Source organism: Silurus aristotelis (assembly GCF_946808225.1).
Source record: "Silurus aristotelis genome assembly, chromosome: 7".
Lineage (NCBI taxonomy): Eukaryota > Metazoa > Chordata > Actinopteri > Siluriformes > Siluridae > Silurus > Silurus aristotelis.
Genome location: NC_139580.1, coordinates 29780809 through 29805306, shown reverse-complemented (window position 1 = coordinate 29805306; position 24498 = coordinate 29780809). Strand labels below are relative to the sequence as shown.

Here is a 24498-nt window from a genome sequence, read left to right as displayed (position 1 = left end):
CCAGCCACTCCACCCTGCCTGCACTCTTTTCTTCACTTCTCTAACACACTCTCGATTACTTTGCAAATTACCTAAACTCCTCCACCTTTTCCACCTCTTCTCCCTAAAACCGCACCACTCCACTGCCCTCGTTTTCATTCACGCACATGTAATCTGTCTTACTCCTACTGACTTTCATTCCCCTTCTCTCCAGCGCATATCTCCACCTCTCCAGGCTCCTCTCAACCTGCTCACTACTCTCACCACAAATCACAATATCATCTGCAAACATCATAGTCCAGGAAGACTCCAGTCTGACCTCGTCTGTCAATCTGTCCAACACCACTGAAAACAGGAAAGGGCTCAGGCCCGATCCTTGATGCAATCCAACCTTCACCCTGAACCAGTCTGTCTTTCCTACTGCACACTTCACTGCTGTTACACTGTCCTTATACATGTCCTGGACCACCCTCACATACTTCTCTGACACACTTGACTTCCCCATACAATACCACAACTCCTCTCTTGGCACTCTGTTGTACCCTGTCTCCAAATACACAATGCAATTCCTTCTGTCCTTCTCTATACTTCTCTATCAACATTCTCAAAGCAAATAAGGCATCTGTGGTGCGCTTCCTCGACATGAAACCATACTGTTGCTCACAGATGGTCACCTCTTTTCTCAGCCTGGCTTCCACTACTTTTTCCCATAACTTCATGGTGTGACTGATCAACTTGAATCCCCTGTAGTTACTGCAGGTCTGCACATCTGTCTTATGCTTAAAGATTGTTACCAGCACACTCCTTCTCCATTCCTCAGGCATCCTCTCACCTTCCAGAATCTTGTTAAACAATCTGGTTAAAAACTCCACTGCCATCTCTCCTAAACATCTCCACGCTTCTACTGGGATGTCATCTGGCCTAACCGACTTTCCACTCTTAATTGCTGCTCTCACTTCCACCTTACTAATCCTATCCACATCTTGCTTTACCATCTCCACATCATCCAACCGTCTCGCTCTCTGATTTTCCTCATTCATCAGCTGCTCAAAATGCTCCCTCCACCTTCTCAACACATTCTCCTCACTAGTCAACACATTTCCATCTCCACCCTTTATCATCAAATAATTTTCTCCTCCCTTAGTGTCCAACCTCTCATACAGCTCCTAATATGCCTTTTACTTGGCTTTCGCCACATCCCTTTTTACCTGCTGCCGCATCTCCTTGTACTCCTGCTTACTTTTCTCATCACTCTGTCGATCCCACTTCTGTTTTGCCAACCTCTTTCTCCTTATGCTCTCCTGCACTTCCTCATTCCACAACCACGTCTCTTAGTCTTCCTTTCTATTTCCAGATGTCACACCAATTACTTTTCTAGCTGCCTCCCTTATTACTCCTGCAGTAGTTACCCAACCATCCAACACCTCGTCACCACCACCAAGCCCCGGTCTGACCTCTTCCCTGAACCTCACACTACACTCTTCCTCCTTTAGCTTATTCTTCTTTCAGTCCTCACTCTCCTCCTCTTCTTCTTCGCCTCCAAAACCCTCCTACAGACCACCATCCGATGCTGTCTAGCTACACTGTCCCCCGCCAACACCTTGCAGTCTCCAATCTCTTACATAATAATAATTATTATGAGAATACACATTTGAGAATATAAATTTTTTTCTGGGGTATCCCCTGTACAGGAAACCCCCGAATTCAGCCTTTCCTTTCGATCTTTGCTCTCCTACATATGCGGGGAAGTCTCAATGAAACACGCGTCAGCTTTTAGAGAGAAGTTCCAAAGTTTATTTTCTTACACATTAGGATATACTTCCAAAGAGATGGAGAGAAAAAGGGAGGGCTGCCAGGTGTGTGTGTGAACAGAAGAGAACGTTAGGAGAGACAACTCCACAAGGTTATGTTGAGCCTGCAAAAGATAAGCCTAAAACAGGAATACAGGAACCACTGTGTGTGTAAGAGCAAAGTAACTCATGCCACAAAAAGGATAGTTCAGGGTATGGTCAACAGAAACATACAAAAAGGTTATTCTAGAACAGGGATGGGCAAACTTTTTGACTCACGGTCCGCAATGGGTTCTAAAATTTGACAGAGTAACTTTTGTTGTGGCAATTCTCAGGATAGACCCGAAGTGTTTGTCAGAAACTGTCACAGTTTTTAAAGAGTATCAGATTTAGCTCTCTTAAGAGAACAACGTCAATGCACGCGAACAACGTCAATGAAGCTGATGTGCGACATCTTTAGGGGAAACGTGGGCTTAGGAACCGGATTAACGGGTGTGTTGTAGGAACTCACACACGGCTTAATCACACCCTGTTGTAACAAAGAGGTCAAGATTTTGTCTATTCCCTGCAACTTTGATTCAGAGAGAGGATATTCTTTGAAAAATACAGGATGAAAATGTTTTAGTTTAGCTTCATAAGGAGGACAATGAACCAAGCCCACATCGTCCTGATGCTCCACCCAGAGGAGAGATGGCAATTCTTCCAGTGAAGAAGAGAGTGGTAATTTCTTAGTGGTAGAGAGAAAACAGTCGTTAGTGTTAGAAAGATATGACAGATGTAACCCAGGTCATTAACCTAGGTCACTAGCATTTTATTGGCATTTTATATAATTATTATTTTTATCAAATGTATAAATATATAGAAAAAGAAAGAAGAAAAATGCAGGAAAATTTCTTTATAATTAAAATTTGAAATGCTTTTGAGCCGATTGCTCATTGGCGAGGTGAAAGGTTAGTCCCGCCCTTTGCCGAACGTTAGCAGACAAGCAGGCAGAATGAGAGTGAACTTGACCGAGAGAAAACGCGATTGCACAAATTGTAATTGGAATCCTCTGTTTAGTAATCCAGCGATTAGATTATTAAAAAGTTGAATATACAGCTGTGATAAATAAGTTTTTGAAACTCTGTGTTTTGAGAACAGTTTTGTGTGTTCGTTTGAACGGGAATTGATGAGACTGACACAATACAATACGATATAAATCTTTTCTGGGGAGAAACAACTTTATTTTTTTTCCTGATTTATTCTTCTCCTTGGTGAGTACAAACCCTCTTATAGGAAGTGTATTTAGTTATTTATTACAAACACTGAATTGTAATGTGAAAAATCTATTTAAAAAAAGGTGATAAGTGATGTAAAAGTTTTCAAAAATGCTTTAAAAGTGTATGAATATGATGTATGACTGTATATCGACCAAGATGGCGGCGCGTGCACAACGCGAGGCCCAGCGTCTCTCTAGATTTTGCGATTTAGTAGCAATTTCTCCATCAACAGCAAGTTTATTTACGCAGAACAGGCTTGCACACATCTCATACAGCCGAGAAGCATTACTAGACACCGCCAACACTCACAGATACGGACTTTCAACGGACTTTGAACTCCCTCTGGAAATCGCCTGAACACCGCGGACCGCTGATCCAGCTCGGCCGACAGCGAGACCACACCGCCGGCGGCGAGACCGTAAACAAAGGAGGGGGAAGCGAGGCGGCATCAGGGCTAAGCTAAGGCTAAACCCGCATCAACCATCGATTCCAAGCGTCTTCCTTGCCAATGTACGGTCTCTTGCTAATAAAATGGATGAGTTGCTGCTCCGGATATCATCACACAAACGGATTAAGGAATGTAATGTCATGATTTTTACGGAAACATGGCTCAACAACAACATTCCCAGCAGCGTCATTGAGCTCGGGGGTCGCAGTGTTTATCGGGCGGACAGGACGGCAGAGGACTCTGGTAAGCGCAGAGGTGGAGGTCTGTGCATTTATGTTAACAACTCATGGTGCACGGACTCTACTGTTACATTGCTCTGTTCATTTAGAGTATTTGATGATTAAGTGCAGACCCTTTTATTTACCGAGAGAATTCTCAGCCATTGTTGTGACTGCAGTGTACATTCCACCGGATGCTAATGCTAAGCTAGCTATGGAGGAACTGCATGCACCTATCAGCAAACAGCAGTCTACACATCCGGAAGGAGCCATCATTGTTGCTGGAGATTTCAACCACTCCAACCTAAAATCTGTTCTACCAAAATTTCACCGCAATGTCTCCTGCTCTACCAGCAGGGACAAAACACTGGACCAGGTATACACAAACATACCTGGGGCATACACAGCCATTCCCCTCCCCAACTTGTGTCAGTCTGATCACCTCTCTTTGTTCATGCTACCCAAATACACACCACTGATCAAACGTGTGAAACCAGCTGTGAGGACAGTAAAGGTATGGCCAGAGTGGGCCATTTCTTCTCTACAACAACAGTTTCAGGATACTGACTGGAATATGTTCGATTCACAGGCCACACTGGACTCTCACACAGACATGGACACTTACACATCATCTGTTTTGGACCATATTAACACGTGCATTGACAATGTCACTACCTTCAAACACGTGAAATGCTTTCCTAACCAGAAGCCGTGGATGAACTCTGAAGTCCGTCTCCTGTTGAAAGCAAGAGATGCTGCCTTTAAATCTGGCAGTGCAGAAGACTACAACAGAGCCAGGTCCAACCTAAAAAGGGGCATCAGGAAAGCAAAGCTCACATTCAAACTCCACATAGAAGAGCACTTCCACAACTCTGACCCCAGACGCATGTGAAAAGGCATCCAGTCAATCACAGACTACAAACCTACAGCTCAACCAACCAGCAGTGCCTTCCAACCGAACAAACTTAATCACTTTTTTGCTCATTTTGACCAAAGCACAGGACATTTTACACCAAACACGGACTCTGCTACTGCTTATAGCCCACTTTCACTCTCAACAACGGATGTCTATTCAGTGTTTAGCAGAGTGGATGCACGCAAGGCAGCTGGCCCGGATGGCATACCGGGACGTGTTCTCAGAGCATGCGCTGGACAACTGGCACAGGTTTTTACTGACATTTTCAACCTGTCACTGGCCCAAGCCACGGTACCAACATGCCTGAAGACCACTACTATCATACCAGTGCCTAAGCACTCAGCTGCTGAATGCCTGAATGACTTTCGCCCGGTTGCACTCACCCCCATTGCTATGAAGTGCTTTGAGAAACAGGTCCTGAATCACCTCACTACGGGCCTACCACCTACACTGGACCCACACCAGTATGCCTATCGCCCGAACAGGTCAAATGAGGATGCAGTTTCCACAGCTCTTATTCTGCTCTCACCCACCTGAATAAGAGCAACACATACATCGGAATGCTGTTCATTGACTTTAGCTCTGTATTCAATACAGTCCACCCCACTGTACTGATCACTAAGCTCAGTGAACTGGGTATCTGCACCTCCACTTGCAGATGGATTCTGGACTTTCTCACCAACAGACCTCAATCTGTCAGGTTGGGAAACCAGGTATCCTCAACCCTCATTCTGAACACTGGCATACCGCAGGGCTGTGTTCTGAGCCCACTGCTCTACTCCCTGTTCACCCACGATTGTGCTCCTCTGTATAACTCCAACATCTTCATCAAGTATGCAGATGACACCACCGTGGTCGACCAGATCGAAAACAACGACGAATCGGCCTACAGGGAAGAGATCCGTAATCTGGCAGCATGGTGTGCCACCAACCTGACTCTCAACGCCACAAAGGCCAAAGAGCTCATTGTGGACTTCCGGAAATCCAACAGCAGGAGACATCTACCAGTCAATGGAACCGAGGTAGAGCGAGTCTCCAGCTTTAAGTTCCTGGGAGTTCACATCTCTGAGGATCTGTCCTGGCAGCAGAACACGTCAGCTCTGGTAAAACAACGCCTGTACTTCTTGAGAAGTCTCAAGAAATCTCATCTGTCCCCGGGGATTTTAACGAGTTTCTACCACTGCATCATTGAGAGCATTCTGACCAACTCCATCACTGTATGGTATGGAGGCTCCACTGTGTGTGAACGTAAAGCACTGCAAAGGGTGGTCAAAACTGCCCAACGCATCACTGGCACCCAACTACCTGCCATTGAACACCTTCATCACAGCAGATGTCTGCGCAGAGCTCACAACATCATCAAAGACTCTTCACATCCCAGTCATAAACTGTTTAACCTCCTTCCATCACGAAGGAGATACAGAAACTTGCGCACCAGAACCAGCAGGTTCAGGGACAGCTTTTTTCCATCCACCATCACATTACTGAACTCTACGCTACACCGCTAAATCACTACAAAACAAACACAAACAAAACTGTATATAACCTCTGTACAATACATGTACATACTACATATTATATCTTTTTCACTCCTTAGTACATCTGCACTTTTATATCTGTATGTATCTTTATATCATTACTGTACATTCTGCCCAACATTTCACATTCATTTGTGTATATAATGTATGTGTATATATATATATATATATATATATATATATATATATATATATATATATATATATATATATATATATATATATATTTATATATATATATATATATATATATATATATATATATATATATTTTTTTTTTTTTTTTTTTTTTATATATATATATATATATATATATATATATATATATATATATATATATAGTAGACTGTTTATTCAGCTTGCTACTCCTTAATGCCATAATCTTGTGATCTGTAACCTTTCATTTCTGCACATTTTCTTAATTACTGTACGCCTCTATATTTATTCACTGTACTTCTGAATGTCCACGCATCTCTGCACTGAAATAGCCTTTATATTTATTCACGGTATATACTTTCATATATACCACTTGCTGTAAATATGCTAGATAGTTATCTGCACTGTAAATATGCTAGATATTTATCTGCACTTTTGCACGACTGCTACATTTTGCACTTCTGGTAGATGCCAAACTGCATTTCGTTGCTGTGTACCTGTACTATGCAATGACAATAAAGTTCTATCTATCTATCTATCTATCTATCTATCTATCTATCTATCTATCTATCTATCTATCTATCTATCTATCTATCTATCTATCTATCTATCTATCTATCTATCTATCTATCTAGTAATGTTTAAAGGTTTATAAGATGTTTTACGTGTTTATGGTAGATAATTTCCTAATGTGAAATATGCGCCATGTGGTGCTAGCTTGCTCACACTGTGCAAAGGCCTAGTGTTGGACTGAGCACATAGTGCATTAGCATGTATGTTCTCATGTATGTGCAAATGATTAAGACGGAGAGTTTGGTTTAAAGTGAAATTATTTATTTGGACAATGACATTGATGTTTCATTTTGGCTTTGTTGTTACAAGGCTGGGTTTTTATTTTTTTGTGAGAATTGTTCCTGAATCTGGTCCTTGCTGATTATTCGTATTCCGGTCGGGACTGGCGAGCCATTCCATCATTTCGTACCTGGAAACAGAGTAAAGAGCGTGAAGTCTGCCGAACTGGTAGGATCAAACAAATTTTGCTTTGATTTTTGATTTTTCCTAAGTTTTTTCTGCCTGGACCTTCAGTGGAGCAAACATTTTTTTTTTCTCTCTACTGGATTTAAATTTTTCATCCACTCGTTAATGAACATTGTTTTATATTTTTGAACTTGAAATTGAGTTATCGAACTTAAACTCAACTGGACATTAAGATTGAGTTGAATGCAAAAACTGAAACATTGATTTTGAAATTCAGTGTGTGAGATTCATTATTTTACTGTTTTGTTTATTTGTATTCAGAATCTGAACTTTGATTTGGGTTTTTGAATTTTCATACACTTTTAGTTTTTTTGAGTTTTATTATTCAATTCACTATTATTTTATTACCAATTTAAAAGAAGTTTTGAGGAGTAAAAATAACCAATGAAAACATACTACAGTCTTTGCCCTACTGAATGACTCTGTTCCTTATTTTACTTTATTCTGTGTGATTAATTGATTAGAGACTATTATTTGATTATACTGTTATACTTATTGCTTACCTTTGCTCCTGTGAGACGACCCTTATCTTCTGATTCTGGTCTATATGAATCCCCAGTGGTTGGCATGGTTCCACGAGTGTTTTATGCAGTGACCTAGGGTTGGTTATAAGAGTGCTACACACTAGTAGGACCGCGTTACACGAAAAACTTGGCGAGCCAGCCAGGAGAAAAAGTTACAGCATAGTGTAATATTAATTAGTCAACTTGATAACCACAATAGTCAATAAAGAAAAATAAAGCCCCCCTTCTCTTCAAAGAAAATCAGTTCTACAAGCAAAAATGGAAGCTGTGAAACGTGAGAACATTAACGTCAAGAAATTTTAAGTCATTTTAAGTGGCTTAACTCAATAATTAGAAGCCTGCTTAATGAAATATGGATCCATCAAACGCAACGTAATTATTGACGATCCCAACTCAGAGCACCACCGATGTGCCATTGTGGAATTTTCTTATGAATCTGCTATGCACAATTTGGAGTCCGCCTTGCCTATGACCATCACAAGCACTGTCGATGCCAGCATTGTCTTTCATGTGCGCAGCTTGGGAAGTGTGTACACACCTGCAGCTGAAAGCAGTGTTACTGAAGGTTATTTGGAAAACCTAAAGGCCATTGCCCGAGCCAGCAAAAATACACTGCAGGAATTGCTTCAATGTGAGCTGCAAAAGATTTTCACATTGATGTTTCCAGAAAAAGAATCTTCTGTATCTGAGCCAGAATTGGAACAGCCTGTGAATGACAGCAATATGCATACAAGAGAAGCTGAAAACCCTGCCAAGGAGAGCGCACCGGCACCATCATATTGCCATGTGAGGAGCCCTGATGCCAGTGTTTCCGAAACCATGTCCTTAAACATACCAACCAGTGCCTTAAATCCACCAGGAATTCAACGAGTAGTTATGGAGCACGTAGTAAGGACCAGCGATTCCATGACTTCTACATGCTGCTTTTCATCTCAAAGTCTTTTCTGGAAGAATCCCTTGCCCCAGCCATGAACCCGATTTCTACACCTGGCGTGCCAGTGTGGATTTCCGATTGAACGATCAGTCACTTTCTGATTTACACAAGACGGGCAAAATCCTTGACAGTTTGCTGCCTTCAGCTTCGGATGTCGTCAAGCACATTAGTCCACATGCCCTGCCATCACATTGCTTGAAGGTGTTGGAATCTGTCTATGGCTCAGTAGAGGACGGAGATGAACTTTTTGCAAAGTTCATTGGTGCCCTGCAAAATCAAGGTGAAAAACCTTCCACCTACCTTCACCGTCTTCATGTGATGTTGAGCACTGCAATTAGACGAGGTGGTATTGCTGAAGCTGAACGGAACAGTTGTCTCCTCAAGCAATTTTGCAGGGGTTGCTGGGACAACAGCTTGATTGTTGATTTACAGCTGGAAGGGAAGAAAGATGCACCCCCTTCTTTTGCTGAATTTGTAGTACTTATTCGTACTGCAGAAGACAAGCAGTCACTAAAGGAAGAAAGGATGAGAAAGCATCTTGGAATAAACAGACATGCTCCTGTTCCACTTAAGCTACGGCCAGCGACTCACCAACAGTCCGTATACTGCACCGACCTACCTGGTGAGCCCAATGATGAATTAGAAAGTCGGTTAAGTGCAAAACCGAAATCGGTTAAGCCTAAAAGCAAAGTTGAAAAGTCTGAAGTTGAAAATCTGAAGAAAGAAGTCGCAAAACTTCAAGCACAAATTACCATGATGAAGATTGAGCCTGTTCGCAAAGAAAAGAGCCCCAAGGTGGATGAAATTTCTGAATTAAGACAGAAGATAGCTGAGCTTCATGCTCATCTTGTCCCAAGATTTCAAGGGGAACGTCAAGAGAAGCCTCCAGCTTTGAGCACTTTTCCTGTGGAATACCGACCCAAACCTAGAGAACTTGACCTGAACAAGAATCCAAGACCCACCTGGCAATCACACAACAGACCCCATCCTGGTTATTGCTTTCATTGTGGAGAGGATGGACATCTTGCTTTTAACTGCGAGAATGATGCAAACCCTCGCAACGTGGATGAGAAGGGCAGTGAATTAAGAGAGCGACAGGCCAAATGGGACCTCCAGAATGCTTTCAACTCTAAGTCTTTAAACTGAAGTCCGTCTCTGTTGTGGGGTGAACAGAGACTAGAAGAGACCAATGCCCTAAGAAGAATGGATATCTGTTTCACCAGCATGCTCATAAGTCCCAATGTCATGGATTACCAACCGTCTTAGTAGGAACAAGGTGCACTGCCATAATCCAAATTGAAGGAAGAGAAGTGAACTGCCTCCTAGACACCGGTTCGCAGGTGACAACCATTCTAAGTCCTACTATGATAAATACTTATGCAAGCACCCCATGAAATCCTTGGATCATCTTCTAGAAGTAGAGGGAGCCAATGGACAAGTTGTACCCTATTTGGGTTATGTCGAACTTAACCTGAAGTTTCCCGAAAATGTCCTTGGGGTGGAAGCAGAAGTTCCAACCTTAGCTCTGGTAGTCCCTGATTTGACGAACATACCACAGATCCTAATTGGTACCAATTCGCTTGATGTGTTATATACCAACTGCACTCAAGAGAACACAACCACTCTCAAGTCAACTTGCTATGGCTATCAAGCTGTGATAAATGTACTTGAGCAGAGAAAACGACAAGCTTCCAGTGGAGCTGTGGCATGTGTTAAGATGAAAGGGAGCCAACAAGAGGTTGTACCAGCAGGGTACACTGTAGTTCTGAATGGACTTATTCAAGTGAAATTCCCTCTCTTTGAAAAGTGGGTTTCAGTGGAACAACCTACCACAACATCCTTATCTAGTGGTCTATTAGTAGCAAGCTCTCTGCACAGTCTACCATCAGGGCATCGCTTTGCTCAGTTGCCAGTTATAGTGAGGAATGACACTCAAACTAACCTAGTGATTCCCCCAAAGACTGTGATAGCTGAAGTTCATGCAGTTCAGCGAGTGATGGAGAAACAGCTATCCAGAGTTCATGCTGAAAGTGAAAAGATGAAAGATATTCCACCAAACATTCCAATTGACTTTGGAGATTCTCCTCTGTCACCAGAGTGAAAAAATAAGATAACATCCCTGTTGAACTCTATGCCTGACGTCTTTGCCTTACACGATCTGGATTATGGTCATACTGACAAAGTGAAACACCGAATTAAGCTCAGTGATGAGACACCATTTAAGCACAGAGCTCGACCAATTCACCCCCAAGATGTGGACACAGTCAGGAAGCATCTTCAAGAGCTCCTGGAAGCAGGTGTCATCAGGGAATCAGTAGTCGTCTCCAATAGTTGTTGTTCGGAAGAAGAATAACTCTGTGCGCCTGTGCATTGACTTCCGGAAATTAAACTCCCAGACCATAAAGGATGCCTACACCCTTCCTAACTTGGAAGAAGCTTTCTTAGTCTTGACGGGATCAAAATGGTTCTCAGTCCTTGACTTGAAGTCCGGATATTATCAAATTGAGATGGAAGAGTCTGATAAGCAAAAAACCGCCTTTGTATGCCCATTAGGATTTTGGGAATTTAACCGGATGCCGCAAGGAATCACCAATGCACCAAGCACGTTTCAACGGCTAATGGAGCGTTGTATGGGAGACCTGAACCGGAAGGAAGTACTTGTGTTTATTGATGACCTCATAGTTTTTTCAAAAACTTTGGAGGAACATGAGACACGATTGATGCAGGTGCTCAAAAGACTCAGAGACTTTGGGTTAAAGCTTTCACCAGAAAAGTGTAAGTTCTGTCAAACAGCTGTCAGATACTTGGGCCATATTGTATCCCAGAATGCAGTGGAAACTGACTCTTTGAAAGTAGAAGCCCTAAAAACCTGGCCAAGACCAATGAATCTAAAGGAGTTAAGATCTTTCCTCTGATTTTCTGGTTACTACAGGAGGTTCGTACAGGACTATTCAAAGATTGTGAAGCCTCTTAACGATCTCACGGCTGGATATACTCCACTGCAAAAGGATCGCAGAAAGAAAATGGATGAGAGTAAGCACTATTTCGATCCAAAGGGACAGTTTGGAGAAAGATGGTCCAAAGAGTGTCAGCAAGCATTTGACACTGTCATTGCAAAACTTACATCTGCTCCAGTGTTAGGATTTGCAAACCCCAAACTGCCATATGTCTTGCACACTGATGCTAGTACCAGCTGCCTTGGTGCAGCACTGTATCAAGAACAAGATGGACAGATGAAAGTCATTGCTTTTGCAAGCCAGGGACTTACCAGGAGTAAAGCAAAATATCCAGCACACAAGTTAGAATTTCTGGCGTTGAAGTGGGCCGTTACTGCCAAATTTAACGATTACTTGTATGTAGCTGATTTCACTGTGGTAACTGACAGTAACCCGCTGACATAGATCTTAACCTCCGCAAAATTGGATGCTACCAGCTACAGGTGGTTGTCGAGTCTGTCGACCTTTACCTTCAAAATACAATACCGGGCTGGAAGTAGAAATCAGGATGCAGATGGGTTGTCGAGACGTCCACAAGAGGAAGTTCCTGATGATCTGGAAACACAAAAAGAAAGGGAAAGAATTAGACAGTTTATTTACCATCACCTGACAGAAAACTCATCAACGGTTGTTCCTGCAGAAGTCATAACAGCTTTCTGTGAACGTCATCAAATTGATCAGTCCGGTGTTGATCCTAATTCTTTACACCCCTCTGTGACTTTAGTGGAATCCCTTGCTGTTGATGTGGATGCCTTACCGAAAGCCTTCCAACAAGAGGTTACTTACCAGTTCACAGAGATTTCCAAACTGTCTGAGGAAGACCTGCGGGACAGACAGAGAACGGATCCAGAAATTAGAATAGTCATCCAACAACTGGAATCCAAGGAAAAGCCCTGTCTCAAGTCCGTTCCATCTGAATTAATTCCATGGTTCAAAGAATGGAATCGTCTGGAATTGAGAAATGGTATACTGTTCAGGAGAAGACAAGAGCAAGAAGATCCGTCATACCAATTGGCTTTACCTGCTGATCTTCGTGCTACAGTCTTGAAGGCACTCCATAATGAAATGGGTCACATAGGCATTGAGCATACTCTCGACCTTTTTCGAACAAGATTCTTCTGGCCTAAGATGTCCTCAGCAGTAGAAAAGAAGGTCAAAACCTGTGAACGTTGTGTTCGACGAAAGACGGAAGCCAGAGAAAGCTGCTCCTTTGGTAAACATCAGAACCAGCAGACCGCTAGAGTTAGTTTGTATGGATTTCCTGTCACTAGAGCCTGACCAAAGTAACACCAAGGACATACTGGTGATAACTGATCATTTCACCAAGTATGCTGTTGCTGTACCAACGCAGAATCAGAAAGCCCAGACAGTAGCCAAGTGTCTATGGGACAATTTTCTGGTGCACTACGGATTCCCAGAAAAGCTCCATAGCGACCAAGGTACAGACATTGAGTCACACACAATTAAAGAGCTGTGCAAATGTGCTGGAATATCCAAGATCAGAACCACTCCCTACCATCCGAGAGGCAATCCGGTAGAATGCTTTATTCGAACACTTCTACAGATGTTAGGAACCTTGAACAACAAGGAAATGTCAAGATGGAAGGAGTATGTAAAACCTCTAGTGCACGCATACAATTGCACTAAGAATGATGTGAACGGATTCTCCCCATATGAACTAATGTTCGGGAGACAACCTCGACTACCGATTGACCTTGCATTTGGTTTACCTGTGGATGGACAGTCTCAGTCCCACTCAAAATACGTTCAAGGTCTCAAGAACCGACTAGAAAAAGCTACAAGGTTGCAACCAGAAATGCTGCAAAGGTAGCGGAACGAAATAAGAAGAGGTATGACAAACGTGTTGTTGTCTCCACTCTTGAAGTCGGTGATTGTGTACTTGTGAAAAATGTACGTCTGAAAGGCAAACACAAGCTTGCAGACAAGTGGGAACCTGATGTTTACATGGTAACAAAGAAAGCAGGTGACTTACCCGTTTACACAGTAAAACCAGAAAGAAAGGATGGACCTCTGAGAACTCTGCACAGGGATCTTCTGCTGCCTTGTGGATTCCTGTCGACAAGTGAGTCTGATGAATCCGTCAAAAGGAAAGTGGTTCAGAAACCCAGAACTAGAGCCAGATGTGCTGAGGAACCTGAGGCGTTTGAAAGCATGAGTGAGCATTCAGTCAGACTGTAGTCCAGTGGACTATTATGATCCTGAAAAACCCTTCGAGATTGAAACCAGAATTCTCTCTAACTCAAAACCAATCCCTCCTTTCACCAGGAAAAGAACAGTCCACTTACCTGGAGCTGAACCTGTGATGAAAAAGGATAAAGAACATATTATCCCGGAAGATCCCGTGAATAGAGACTTACCTGATGTGGAATCTTCCAATGCAGGAAAGGACGATCATCCTACCCCAGGACAACCAGTAGAGGAGAGCCTATCAGGTCAGCCTGAAGTTGAAGTTCTTGAAGAAAGCTCAATTGTGGAATCTGAAAGAGATATGGCACAGGTTACAAATCAAGAGCGGCCAGATGTTGGAGAAGATGAAAGTAGGCCTTCCACTCAAAGGGAAAGCGCCACTCTCAAAGACACTCAAGAGAACCAGAGTGAGGAAACTGAAACTGAATTTCTCAGACGTTTAAGCAGACAATGTGAAGATTTCATTACCCCAACTGGGTAATCCTCTCAGTTTAGTCATTCAATCCCTGTTCTCCAGTCTGAGTACAGTAATTACTTCTTCCTTGGAAGATCTGAGTCCCCCTAGAACTTACTCTCTATTGAAATCATCTAAACTTCAGCATGCAGAGGGACCTGCATACATTCAGGAGGGGAGAGTGTAACCCAGGTCATTAACCTAGGTCACTAGCATTTTATTGGCATTTTATATAATTATTATTTTTATCAAATGTATAAATATATAGAAAAAGAAAGAAGAAAAATGCAGGAAAAATTCTTTATAATTAAAATTTGAAACGCTTTTGAGCCGATTGCTCATTGGCAAGGTGAAAGGTTAGTCCCGCCCCTTGCCGAACGTTAGCAGACAAGCAGGCAGAATGAGAGTGAACTTGACCGAGAGAAAACGCGATTGCACAAATTGTAATTGGAATCCTCTGTTTAGTAATCCAGCGATTAGATTATTAAAAAGTTGAATATACAGCTGTGATAAATAAGTTTTTGAAACTCTGTGTTTTGTGAACAGTTTTGTGTGTTCGTTTGAACGGGAATTAATGAGACTGACACAATACAATACGATATAAATCTTTTCTGGGGAGAAACAACTTTCCTGATTTATTCTTCTCCTTGGTGAGTACAAACCCTCTTATAGGAAGTGTATTTAGTTATTTATTACAAACACTGTGAATTGTAATGTGAAAAATCAATTTAAAAAAAGGTGATAAGTGATGTAAAAGTTTTCAAAAATGCTTTAAAAGTGTATGAATATGATGTACGACTGTATATAGTAATGTTTAAAGGTTTATAAGATGTTTTACGTCTTTATGGTAGATAATTTCTTAATGTGAAATATGCGCCATGCGGTGCTAGCTTGCTCACACTGTGCATAGGCCTAGTGTTGGACTGAGCACATGGTGCATTAGCATGTATGTTCTCATATATGTACAAATGATTGAGACGGAGAGTTTGGTTTAAAGTGAAATTATTTATTTGGACAATGACATTGATGTTTCATTTTGGCTTTGTTGTTACGAGGCTGGGTTTAACATTTTTTTTTGATAATTGTTCCTGAATCCTGTCCTTGCTGATTATTCGTATTCCGGTCGGGACTGGCGAGCCATTCCATCATTTCGTACCTGGAAACAGAGTAAAGAGCGTGAAGTCTGCCGAACTGGTAGGATCAAAAAATTTTGCTTTGATTTTTGATTTTCCTAAGTTTTTTCTGCCTGGACCTTCAGTGGATCAAACATTTTTCTCTCTACTGGATTTAAATTTTTCATCCACTCTTTGATGAACATTGTTTATATTTTTGAACTTGAAATTAAGTTATCGAACTTAAACTCAACTGGACATTAAGATTGAGTTAATTGCAAAAACTGAAACATTGATTTTGAAATTCAGCGTGTAAGATTCATTATTTTACTGTTTTGTTTATTTGTATTCAGAATCTGAACTTTGATTTGGGTTTTTGAATTTTCATACTTTTTGTTATTTTGAGTTTTATTATTCAATTCACTATTTTATTACCAATTTAAAAGAAGTTTTGAGGAGTAAAAATAACCAATGAAAACATACTACAGTCTTTGCCCTACTGAATGACCCTGTTTCTTATTTTACTTTATTCTATGTGAATAATTGATTAAAGACTAATATTTGATTATACTGTTATACTTATTGCTTACCTTTGCTCCTGTGAGACGACCCTTATCTTTTGATTCTGGTCCATAAGAATCCCCAGTGGTTGGCATGGTTCCACGAGTGTTTTATGCAGTGACCTAGAGTTGGTTATAAGAGTGCTACACACTAGTAGGACCGCGTTACACAGAGGAGCAGAATCAGGAACTCTGCCGGAGAAGGTGAGAGAAATGTGCAACCTACTCATGAGATCTCAGCCCAAGAGATTAAAAGGACAATCAGGCATAAAAACAAAACGATGTTGCAGAAAAATATTTGTGTCGGAAGGACAGGTTACAAGCATGGATGGAGTAAATAGTGTTTCTTTTTCAACCCCTTCAATACCCACAGAGCTAATGGAATGACCAGAAATGGGTCCCTCATATTGTTTGCCTACCAGTGACATTCTCGCCCCTGTATCAAAGAGAAAGGGGTACACCGTGCCATCGATGCAAAGTTCGAGAAATGGCATTTCGTTTAATTGAGGGGATTCATAGGTACAATGCAGCATGGTAGGGGTTACGCTCTGTGGGCACCCCTATGCGTCATAGGGGCTAATTTGCATTCCTGCAAATGGGCTAGGTTCTGTAAGAGGAGGCGGTGGAGGAGGGTAGCCGGTGGGAATCTTACCCTCATCCCATTGTCTCTTCCTACATTCTATAGCCCAATGTCCTTTCTTACCGCAGTAGTAACATACACCGAGGCGTTTCGGGTTGTATATATTAAGAAAATATATATAATAAAATTAAAATAAGCATAATTTCATGAAACATTGTCATGAAAAATCGTTTTGAAAACATTTTTTCTTTAAAATGTTATTGTTAAAAAACATTATTTCATAATAAACCGTCAAAATGTGCCTTTAATAATAAAAAGGAAAAAACAAAATGATGACAATTTGTTTTTAAAACAATATGACTTTTTCATAAAAAAATTATATTTGTAACATATACATTTTCATATTCTTAAACATAATTTCATTAAAAATGGTTCAAATGTGGACTATTTTAACGAACAGATGACATGACAAATGATGTTTAGAAAAATACAGTGGGGCAAAAAAGTATTTAGTCAGCCACCAATTGTGCAAGTTCTTCCACTTAAAAAGATGAGAGAGGCCTGTAATTTTCATCATAGGTACACTTCAACTATGAGACAAAATGAGAAAGAAAAATCCAGAAAATCACATTGTCTGATTTTTAAAGAATTTATTTGCAAATTATGGTGGACAATAAGTATCTGGTCAATAACAAAAGTTTATCTCAATACTTTGTTATATACCTTTTGTTGGCAATGACAGAGATCAAACATTTTCTGTAAGTCTCCACAAGGTATTTACACACTGTTGCTGTTAGTTTGGTCTATTTCTCCATGCAGATCTCCGCTAGAGCAGTGATGTTTTGGGGCTGTCGCTGGGCAACACGGATTTTCAACTCCCTCTAAAGATTTTTTTATGGGGTTGAGATCTGGAGAATGGCTAGGCCACTCCAGGACCTTGAAATGCTTCTTACAACACCTTCGTTGCCCGGGCGGTGTGTTTGGGATCATTGTCATGCTGAAATACCCAGCCACGTTTCATCTTCAATGCCCTTGCTGATGGAAGGAGGTTTTTACTCAAAATCTCACGATACAAGGGCCTATTTATTCTTTCCTTTACACGGATCAGTCGTCTTGATCCCTTGGCAGAAAAACAGCCCCGAAGCATGATGTTTCCACCCCCATGCTTCACAGTAGGTATGGTGTTCCATATGACATTCTCCCAATCCTCTTCTGGATCATCCAAATGCTCTCTAGCAAACTTGAGACTGGTCCGGACATGCACTGCCAAGCAGGGGGACACGTCTGGCACTGCAGTATTTGAGTCCCTGGCAGCGTAGTGTGTTACTGATGGTAGCCTTTGTTAGTTTGGTACCAGGTCTTTGCAGGTCAATTACTAGGTCCCCTCATGTGGTTCTGGGATTTTTGCTCACCGTTCTTGTGATCTTTTTGACCCCACGGGGTGAGATCTTGCGTGGCGCCCCAGATCGAGGGAGATTATCAGTGGTCTTGTATGTCTTCCATTTTCTATTATTTGCTCCCACTGTTGATTTCTTCACACCAAGCTGCTTAAATATTGCAGATTCAGTCTTCCCAGCCTGGTGCAGGTCTACAATTTTGTTTCTGGTGCCCTTTGACAGCTATTTGGTCTTGGCCATAGTGGAGATTGAAGTCTGACTGTTTGAGGTTGTGGACAGGTGTCTTTTATACTGATAACGAGTTCAAACCGGTGCCATTAATACAGGTAACAAGTGGAGGACAGAGGAGCCTCTTAAAGAAAAAGGTACAGGTCTGTGAGAGCCAGAAATATTGCATTATTTTTGTAGGTAACCAAATACTTATTTTCCACTATAATTTGCAAATAAATAATTTCATTATTTAACAATGTGATTTTTTTTTTTTTCCTCATTTTGTCTCTCATAGTTGAAGTGTACCTATGATGAAAATTACAGGCGCCTCTCATCTTTTTAAGTGGAAGAACTTGCACAATTGGTGGCTGACTAAATACTTTTTTGCCCCACTGTATTAATTTTTTTTCATGTACTTTTGGAAGTGGTGACATTTAAAATCATGTTTTAATAAAAATACTTTTTTTCATTAAAATATTATAAAAATATACAATTTTAAATTTAGAAACATAATTTCATGCAGCACCGTCATAAAGTGCAGTAAGTTAAAGACAAACAAATGTGACATCATGTTTTAAAAACAATGATTTAAAAAAAAAAAATTACTTTGAAAATGTAATTATGAAAATTGTTTTAACAAAAACGTGACTTTTGTTTAATATGTAATACTTGTAAGTTCAGACGGATAATTTTATGGAAACACTTAAAAAAAAAAAAAAAAAAAAAAAAAGGGCCAAAATAAACTAAAAACTGACATGACCAATGTTTTGACAGCAATAAGACTTTTTTATGAAAATCTGATAGTAATATTTTAAATATGAATTTTTATATTCATGAACATAATTTTATTAAAACTCTTTAAAAAGTGCAAAATGTGTTTTTATATCCAGAAGCATATTACAATGATGACCAATCATGTTTTGACAAAAAATAAAAAAAATTATTTAAAAAAGTGCAAATAATTATTGAAAAAATGGAAATGGTGCCATTGAAAATCATGTTTTAACAAAAATATGACTTTTTTCATAAAATTTAGTTATTATAAAAATATAAAATTTTTATATTCAGAAACATAACTTCACGAAAAACCGTCAAAGTGCAGTAGATGTCAGTCAGATGTCAAAAAGAAATTGTGACGTGCTTTTGCAAAAATTAAAAAATCTTAAATAAAAATTATAATGATAGAAAAACAAAAGTCACATGAAAATTATGTTTTGACACAAAAATGACTTTTTATAATATTATATAATAGTAATGTATATAATATAATATTACATTATACAATATAACCCAGCTATTATGGATGCACAAGCCTGTGCACTCTTAGTGCCGGTCCCAAGCCCGGGTAAATGGGGAGGGTTGCGTTAGGAAGGGCATCCAGCGTAAAAACGTGCCAAATCAAATATGCGGATCACAAATGAGAATTTCATACCGGATCAGTCGAGGCCTGGGTTAACAACGACCGCCACAGGTATCGTTAGCCGACAGGGTACCGGTGGAAATTGGGCTACTGTTGGCCGAAGGAGGAGGAGGAAGACGTCTACAGAGACGGCAGGGAAAGGAGCAGTGGAGGAGAGTGGAGGTTCGGGTTGGTACTTTAAATGTTGGTACTATGACGGGTAAAGGGAGAGAGGTAGCTGATATGATGGAGCGGAGAAAGGTAGATATGCTGTGTGTTCAGGAGACCAAGTGGAAAGGGAGTAAGGCCAGGAACATTGGAGGTGAATTTAAACTGTTTTATCATGGTGTGGATGGAAAGAGAAATGGTGTAGGGGTGATTCTGAAGGAAGAGTACAGTAAGAGTGTAGTGGAGGTGAAGAGAGTTTCTGATAGGTTGATGATCGTGAAGGTGGAAGTTGAAGGGATGATGATAAATGTCATCAGTGCCTATGCTCCACAAGTTGGCTGTGAGATGGAGGAGAAGGAAATATTCTGGAGTGAATTAGATGAAGTGGTAGATGGTGTACCTAGGAAAGAACGATTGGTGATTGGGGCAGACTTTAATGGGCATGTAGGTGAAGGGAACAGAGGTGATGGGTAGGTATGGTTTTAAGGAGAGAAATGTGGAAGGGCAAATGGTGGTAAATTTTGCTAAAAGGATGGAAATGGCAGTGGTGAACACTTATTTTAAGGAGAAGGAGGATCATAGGGTGACGTATAAGAGTAGAGGAAGGTGCACACAGGTGGACTATGTGCTATGCAGGAGATGCAACCTGAATGAGATTGGAGACTGTAAGGTGTTGGCAGGGGACATTGTAGCTAGACAGCATCGGATGGTGGTCTGTAGGATGGATTTGGAGGCGAAGAAGAAGAGGAGGAGAGTGAGGACTGAAAGAAGAAGAAGGATGATTGTAGTGTGAGGTTCAGGGAAGAGGTCAGACATAGGCTCGGTGGTGTTGAAGAGGTGTTGGATGATTGGGCAACTACTGCAGGAGTGATGAGGGAGGCAGCTAGAAAAGTACTTGGTGTGACATCTGGAAATAGAAAGCAAGACAAGGAGACATGGTGGTGGAATGAGGAAGTGCAGGAGAGCATAAGGAGAAAGAGGTTGGCAAAACAGAAGTGGGATAGACAGAGTGATGAGAAAAGTAGGCAGGAGTACAAGGAGATTCGGCAGCAGGTAAAGAGGGATGTGGCGAAAGCCAAGGAAAAAGGCGTATGAGAGGTTGGACACTAAGGAAGGAGAAAAGGATTTATACCGATTGGCCAGACACATAATTTCATTAAAAAACGTTAAAAATGTGCAACAAATAATTGAAAAAACGGAAATGGTGACATTGAAAATCGTTTTAACAAAAATGACTTTTTTTTTAAAGATATGAAAGGTTTTATAAAAATATGAAATTTTATATTCAGAAACATAATTTCATGAAATTCTATCAAAAGGTGCAGTGGGTTAACAAAACAAATGTGTTTTTAAAAAAATATATAAAAAAAAAAGATGAAAGAAAAACAAAAAAGTGATATGAAAATTATGTTTTGACATAAATATGACTAGAGGGGGGAGTGGTGGCTCCAGCGGTTAAGGCGCTGGGTTGCCGATCGGAAGGTCGGAGGTTCAAGCCCCGGTATCGCCAAGCTGCCAGTCTTAGGCCCTTGAGCAAGGCCCTTAACCCTCTATGCTCCGGGGGTCCCTTACGAGGGAAATATCAAGGTCCGTGACGTCGGAGTGACGTGGGGCCGCCCTCCCGTGGGCTCACCACCTGCAGGAGGGACCGTAAGGGACGGTGCTGTGAGGATTGGGCAGCAGTCGAAGTCGGCGGCCTGCTTAGACTGCTGCCCCCGCGACCCGAATTACGGATAAGCAGGAGAAAATGAATGAATGAATGAATAAATATGACTTTTTTCAATAATATATCTTCTTCTCCTCCCCGTGGGCTCACCACCTGCAGAAGGGACCTGTACTGAGAGGATTGGGCAGCAGTCGAAGGCGAGGGCCTTGACAGCCCGATCCCTGGACACGAAGAAGTGTCTGGGGAATCTGCTTAGACTGCTGCCCCCGCGACCTGAATAACGGATAAGCGGGAGAAGATTAAATGAAATGAAATATCTTCTTCTTTCGGCTGCTCTTATTAGGGGTCGCCGATACCCTACTATAACATATCACTCCTGTCACTCTTCTCCACCCACTCCACCCTGCCTGCACTCTTTTCTTCACTTCTCTAACACACTCTCCATTACTTTGCACTGTTGACCCCAGTTACCTGAACTCCTCCACCTCTTCTCCATGAAACCTCGTCTGTCAATCTGTCCATCACCACTGAAAACAGGAAAGGGCTCAGGCCCGATCCTTGATGCAATCCAACCTTTACCCTGAACTAGTCTGTCTTTCCTACTGCACACTTCACTGCTGTCACACTGTCCTCATACATGTCCTGCACCACCCTCACATACTTCTCTGACACACTTGACTTCCCCATACAATACCACAACTCCTCTTTTGGCACTCTGTCGTACCCTGTCTCCAAATACACAATGCAATTCCTTCTGTCCTTCTCTATACTTCTCCATCAACATTCTCAAAGCAAATAAGGCATCTGTGGTGCGCTTCCTCGACATAAAACCATACTGTTGCTCACAGATGGTCACCTCTTCTCTCAGCCTGGCTTCCACTACTCTTTCCCATAACTTCATGGTGTGACTGATCAACTTGAATCTTCTGTAGTTACTGCAGGTCTGCACATCTGTCTTATGCTTAAAGATTGTTACCAGCACACTCCTTCTCCATTCCTCAGGCATCCTCTCACCTTCCAGAATCTTGTTAAACAATCTGGTTAAAAACTCCACTGCCATCTCACCTAAACATCTCCACGCTTCTACTGGGATGTCATCTGGCCTAACCAACTTTCCACACTTAATCGCTGCTCTCACTTCCACCTTACTAATCCTATCCACATCTTGCTTTACCATCTCCACATCATCCAACCGTCTCGCTCTCTGATTTTCCTCATTCATCAGCTGCTCAAAATACTCCCTCCACCTTCTCAACACACTCTCCTCACTAGTCAACACATTTTCATCTCCACCCTTTATCATCAAATTATTTTCTCCTCCCTTAGTGTCCAACCTCTCATACAGCTCCTCATATGCCTTTTACTTGGCTTTCGCCACATCCCTTTTTACCTGCTGCCGCATCTCCTTGTACTCCTGCCTACTTTTCTCATCACTCTGTCGATCCCACTTCTTCTGTTTTGCCAACCTCTTTCTCTTTATACTCTCCTGCACTTCAGCATTCCACAACCACGTCTCTTAGTCTTCCTTTCTATTTCCAGATGTCACACCAAGTACTTTTCTAGCTGCCTCCCTTATCACTCCTGCAGTAGTTACCCAATCATCCAACACCTCGTCACCACCACCAAGCCCCTGTCTGACCTCTTACCTGAACCTCACACTACACTCTTCCTCCTTCTTCTTTCAGTCCTCACTCTCCTCCTCTTTTTCTTCGCCTCCAAACCATCCTACAGACCACCATCCGATGCTGTCTAGCTACACTGTCCCCCGCCAACACCTTGCAGTCTCCAATCTCTTTCAGGTTGCATCTCCTGCATAGAACATAGTCCACCTGTGTGCACCTTTCTCCACTCTTATAGGTCAACCTATGACCCTCCTTCCTTCTCCATTTTCATCCTTTTTCAAAATCTACCACCATCTGCCCTTCTTCATTCCTCTCCTTAAAGCCATACCTACCCATCACCTCCGTTCCCTTCACCTACATGCCCATTAAAGTCTGCCCCAAACACCAATCGTTCTTTCCTAGGTACACCATCTACCACTTCATCTAATTCACTCCAGAATCTGTCCTTCTCCTCCATCTCACAGCCAACTTGTGGAGCATAGGCACTGATGACATTTATCATCATCCCTTCAACTTCCAGCTGCCGGTTCATCACCCTATCAGAAAATCTCTTCACATCCACTACACTTTTACTGTACTCTTCCTTCAGATTAACCCCTACACCATTTCTCTTTCCATCCACACTATGATAGAACAGTTAAAACCCACCTCCAATGTTCCTTACTCCCTTTCCACTTGGTCTCCTGAACACACAACATATCTACCTTTCTCCTCTCCATCATATCAGCTATCTCTCGCCCTTTACCAGTCATACCAACATTTAAAGTACCAACCCGAATAAGGTTAATAAGCTTTTTTTTTTTCATGAAACAGTTAAAAAGTGCAAATCATAAGAAAAACGTAAATAGTGACATGACAAATCATGTTTTGACAAAAAAATGACTTTTTTATTAGTTATTGAAGTATGAAATATTTTTGAATCAAAAGTATGCGATAAAGTTGACAAAATTATGCATTTTTTTGATTAGCAAATATTTATTTTGAAAAATATGATTGTTCAAATTCAGTGGCACAATTTAATAAAAAACCTTTTAATAATGCAATAAGGGATTGAAAAACAAAAAAGTGACATTACAAATCATGTTTTGACTAGACAATTATGTTTCTCATAAAAATTTTATATTTGTTAAATATACATTTTGATCTTAACATATTTTTCCTTAATAACTGTTAAGTTAGCAAAAAGGTCGCATGACAAATTGTTTTGACAAAAATTTAAATAAAAAATTTATGAACAAATAATTGTACATATTCATATGCAATATTTCATTCAAAAAATGTTTAAAGATAAAAAGGTGATGACAAAATATAATAATTTTTTATAAA

The 24498-nt window shown here is 41.1% G+C and overlaps 1 protein-coding gene and 3 long non-coding RNA genes across 6 annotated transcripts in view; 2 read left to right on the top strand and 2 right to left on the bottom strand.

The window, feature by feature from the left end:
* The first annotated feature begins 2647 nt into the window (after positions 1-2647).
* Positions 2648-7357, top strand: LOC310728749. The gene is made up of 2 exons (XR_014534320.1): positions 2648-3022; positions 7211-7357. It is a non-coding gene; the product is annotated as an uncharacterized lncRNA (long non-coding RNA).
* On the bottom strand, positions 7193-14258 carry LOC310728736 (uncharacterized protein). Of its 2 annotated transcripts, XM_083546555.1 has the most exons (4): positions 14175-14258; positions 13790-13951; positions 7846-7938; positions 7193-7286 (listed from the first exon to the last, which is right to left on the bottom strand). In XM_083546555.1, exons 1-4 carry the CDS (start codon positions 14210-14212, stop codon positions 7196-7198), a joined length of 384 nt encoding a protein of 127 aa, XP_083402681.1. In that variant the 5' UTR covers positions 14213-14258; the 3' UTR covers positions 7193-7195. The 2 variants fall into 2 exon arrangements, 1 of the variants encoding a protein (XP_083402681.1); XR_014534310.1 differs by lacking the exon at positions 14175-14258 and adding an exon at positions 12267-12351 and having other exon boundaries at positions 7193-7938; positions 13790-13939.
* Positions 14259-15549: 1291 nt separating this feature from the next.
* LOC310729310 lies at positions 15550-16295 on the bottom strand. Its single transcript, XR_014534549.1, has 2 exons — positions 16161-16295; positions 15550-15614 (listed from the first exon to the last, which is right to left on the bottom strand). It is a non-coding gene; the product is annotated as an uncharacterized lncRNA (long non-coding RNA).
* A 3313-nt stretch (positions 16296-19608) lies between these two features.
* The window catches only part of LOC310728757, a 45142-nt gene continuing 40252 nt past the window's right edge, over positions 19609-24498 (top strand). For both annotated transcript variants that reach the window (XR_014534328.1, XR_014534329.1), the window contains exon 1: positions 19609-19899. This is a non-coding gene — a long non-coding RNA (uncharacterized lncRNA). The remainder of the gene's footprint in view (positions 19900-24498) is intronic.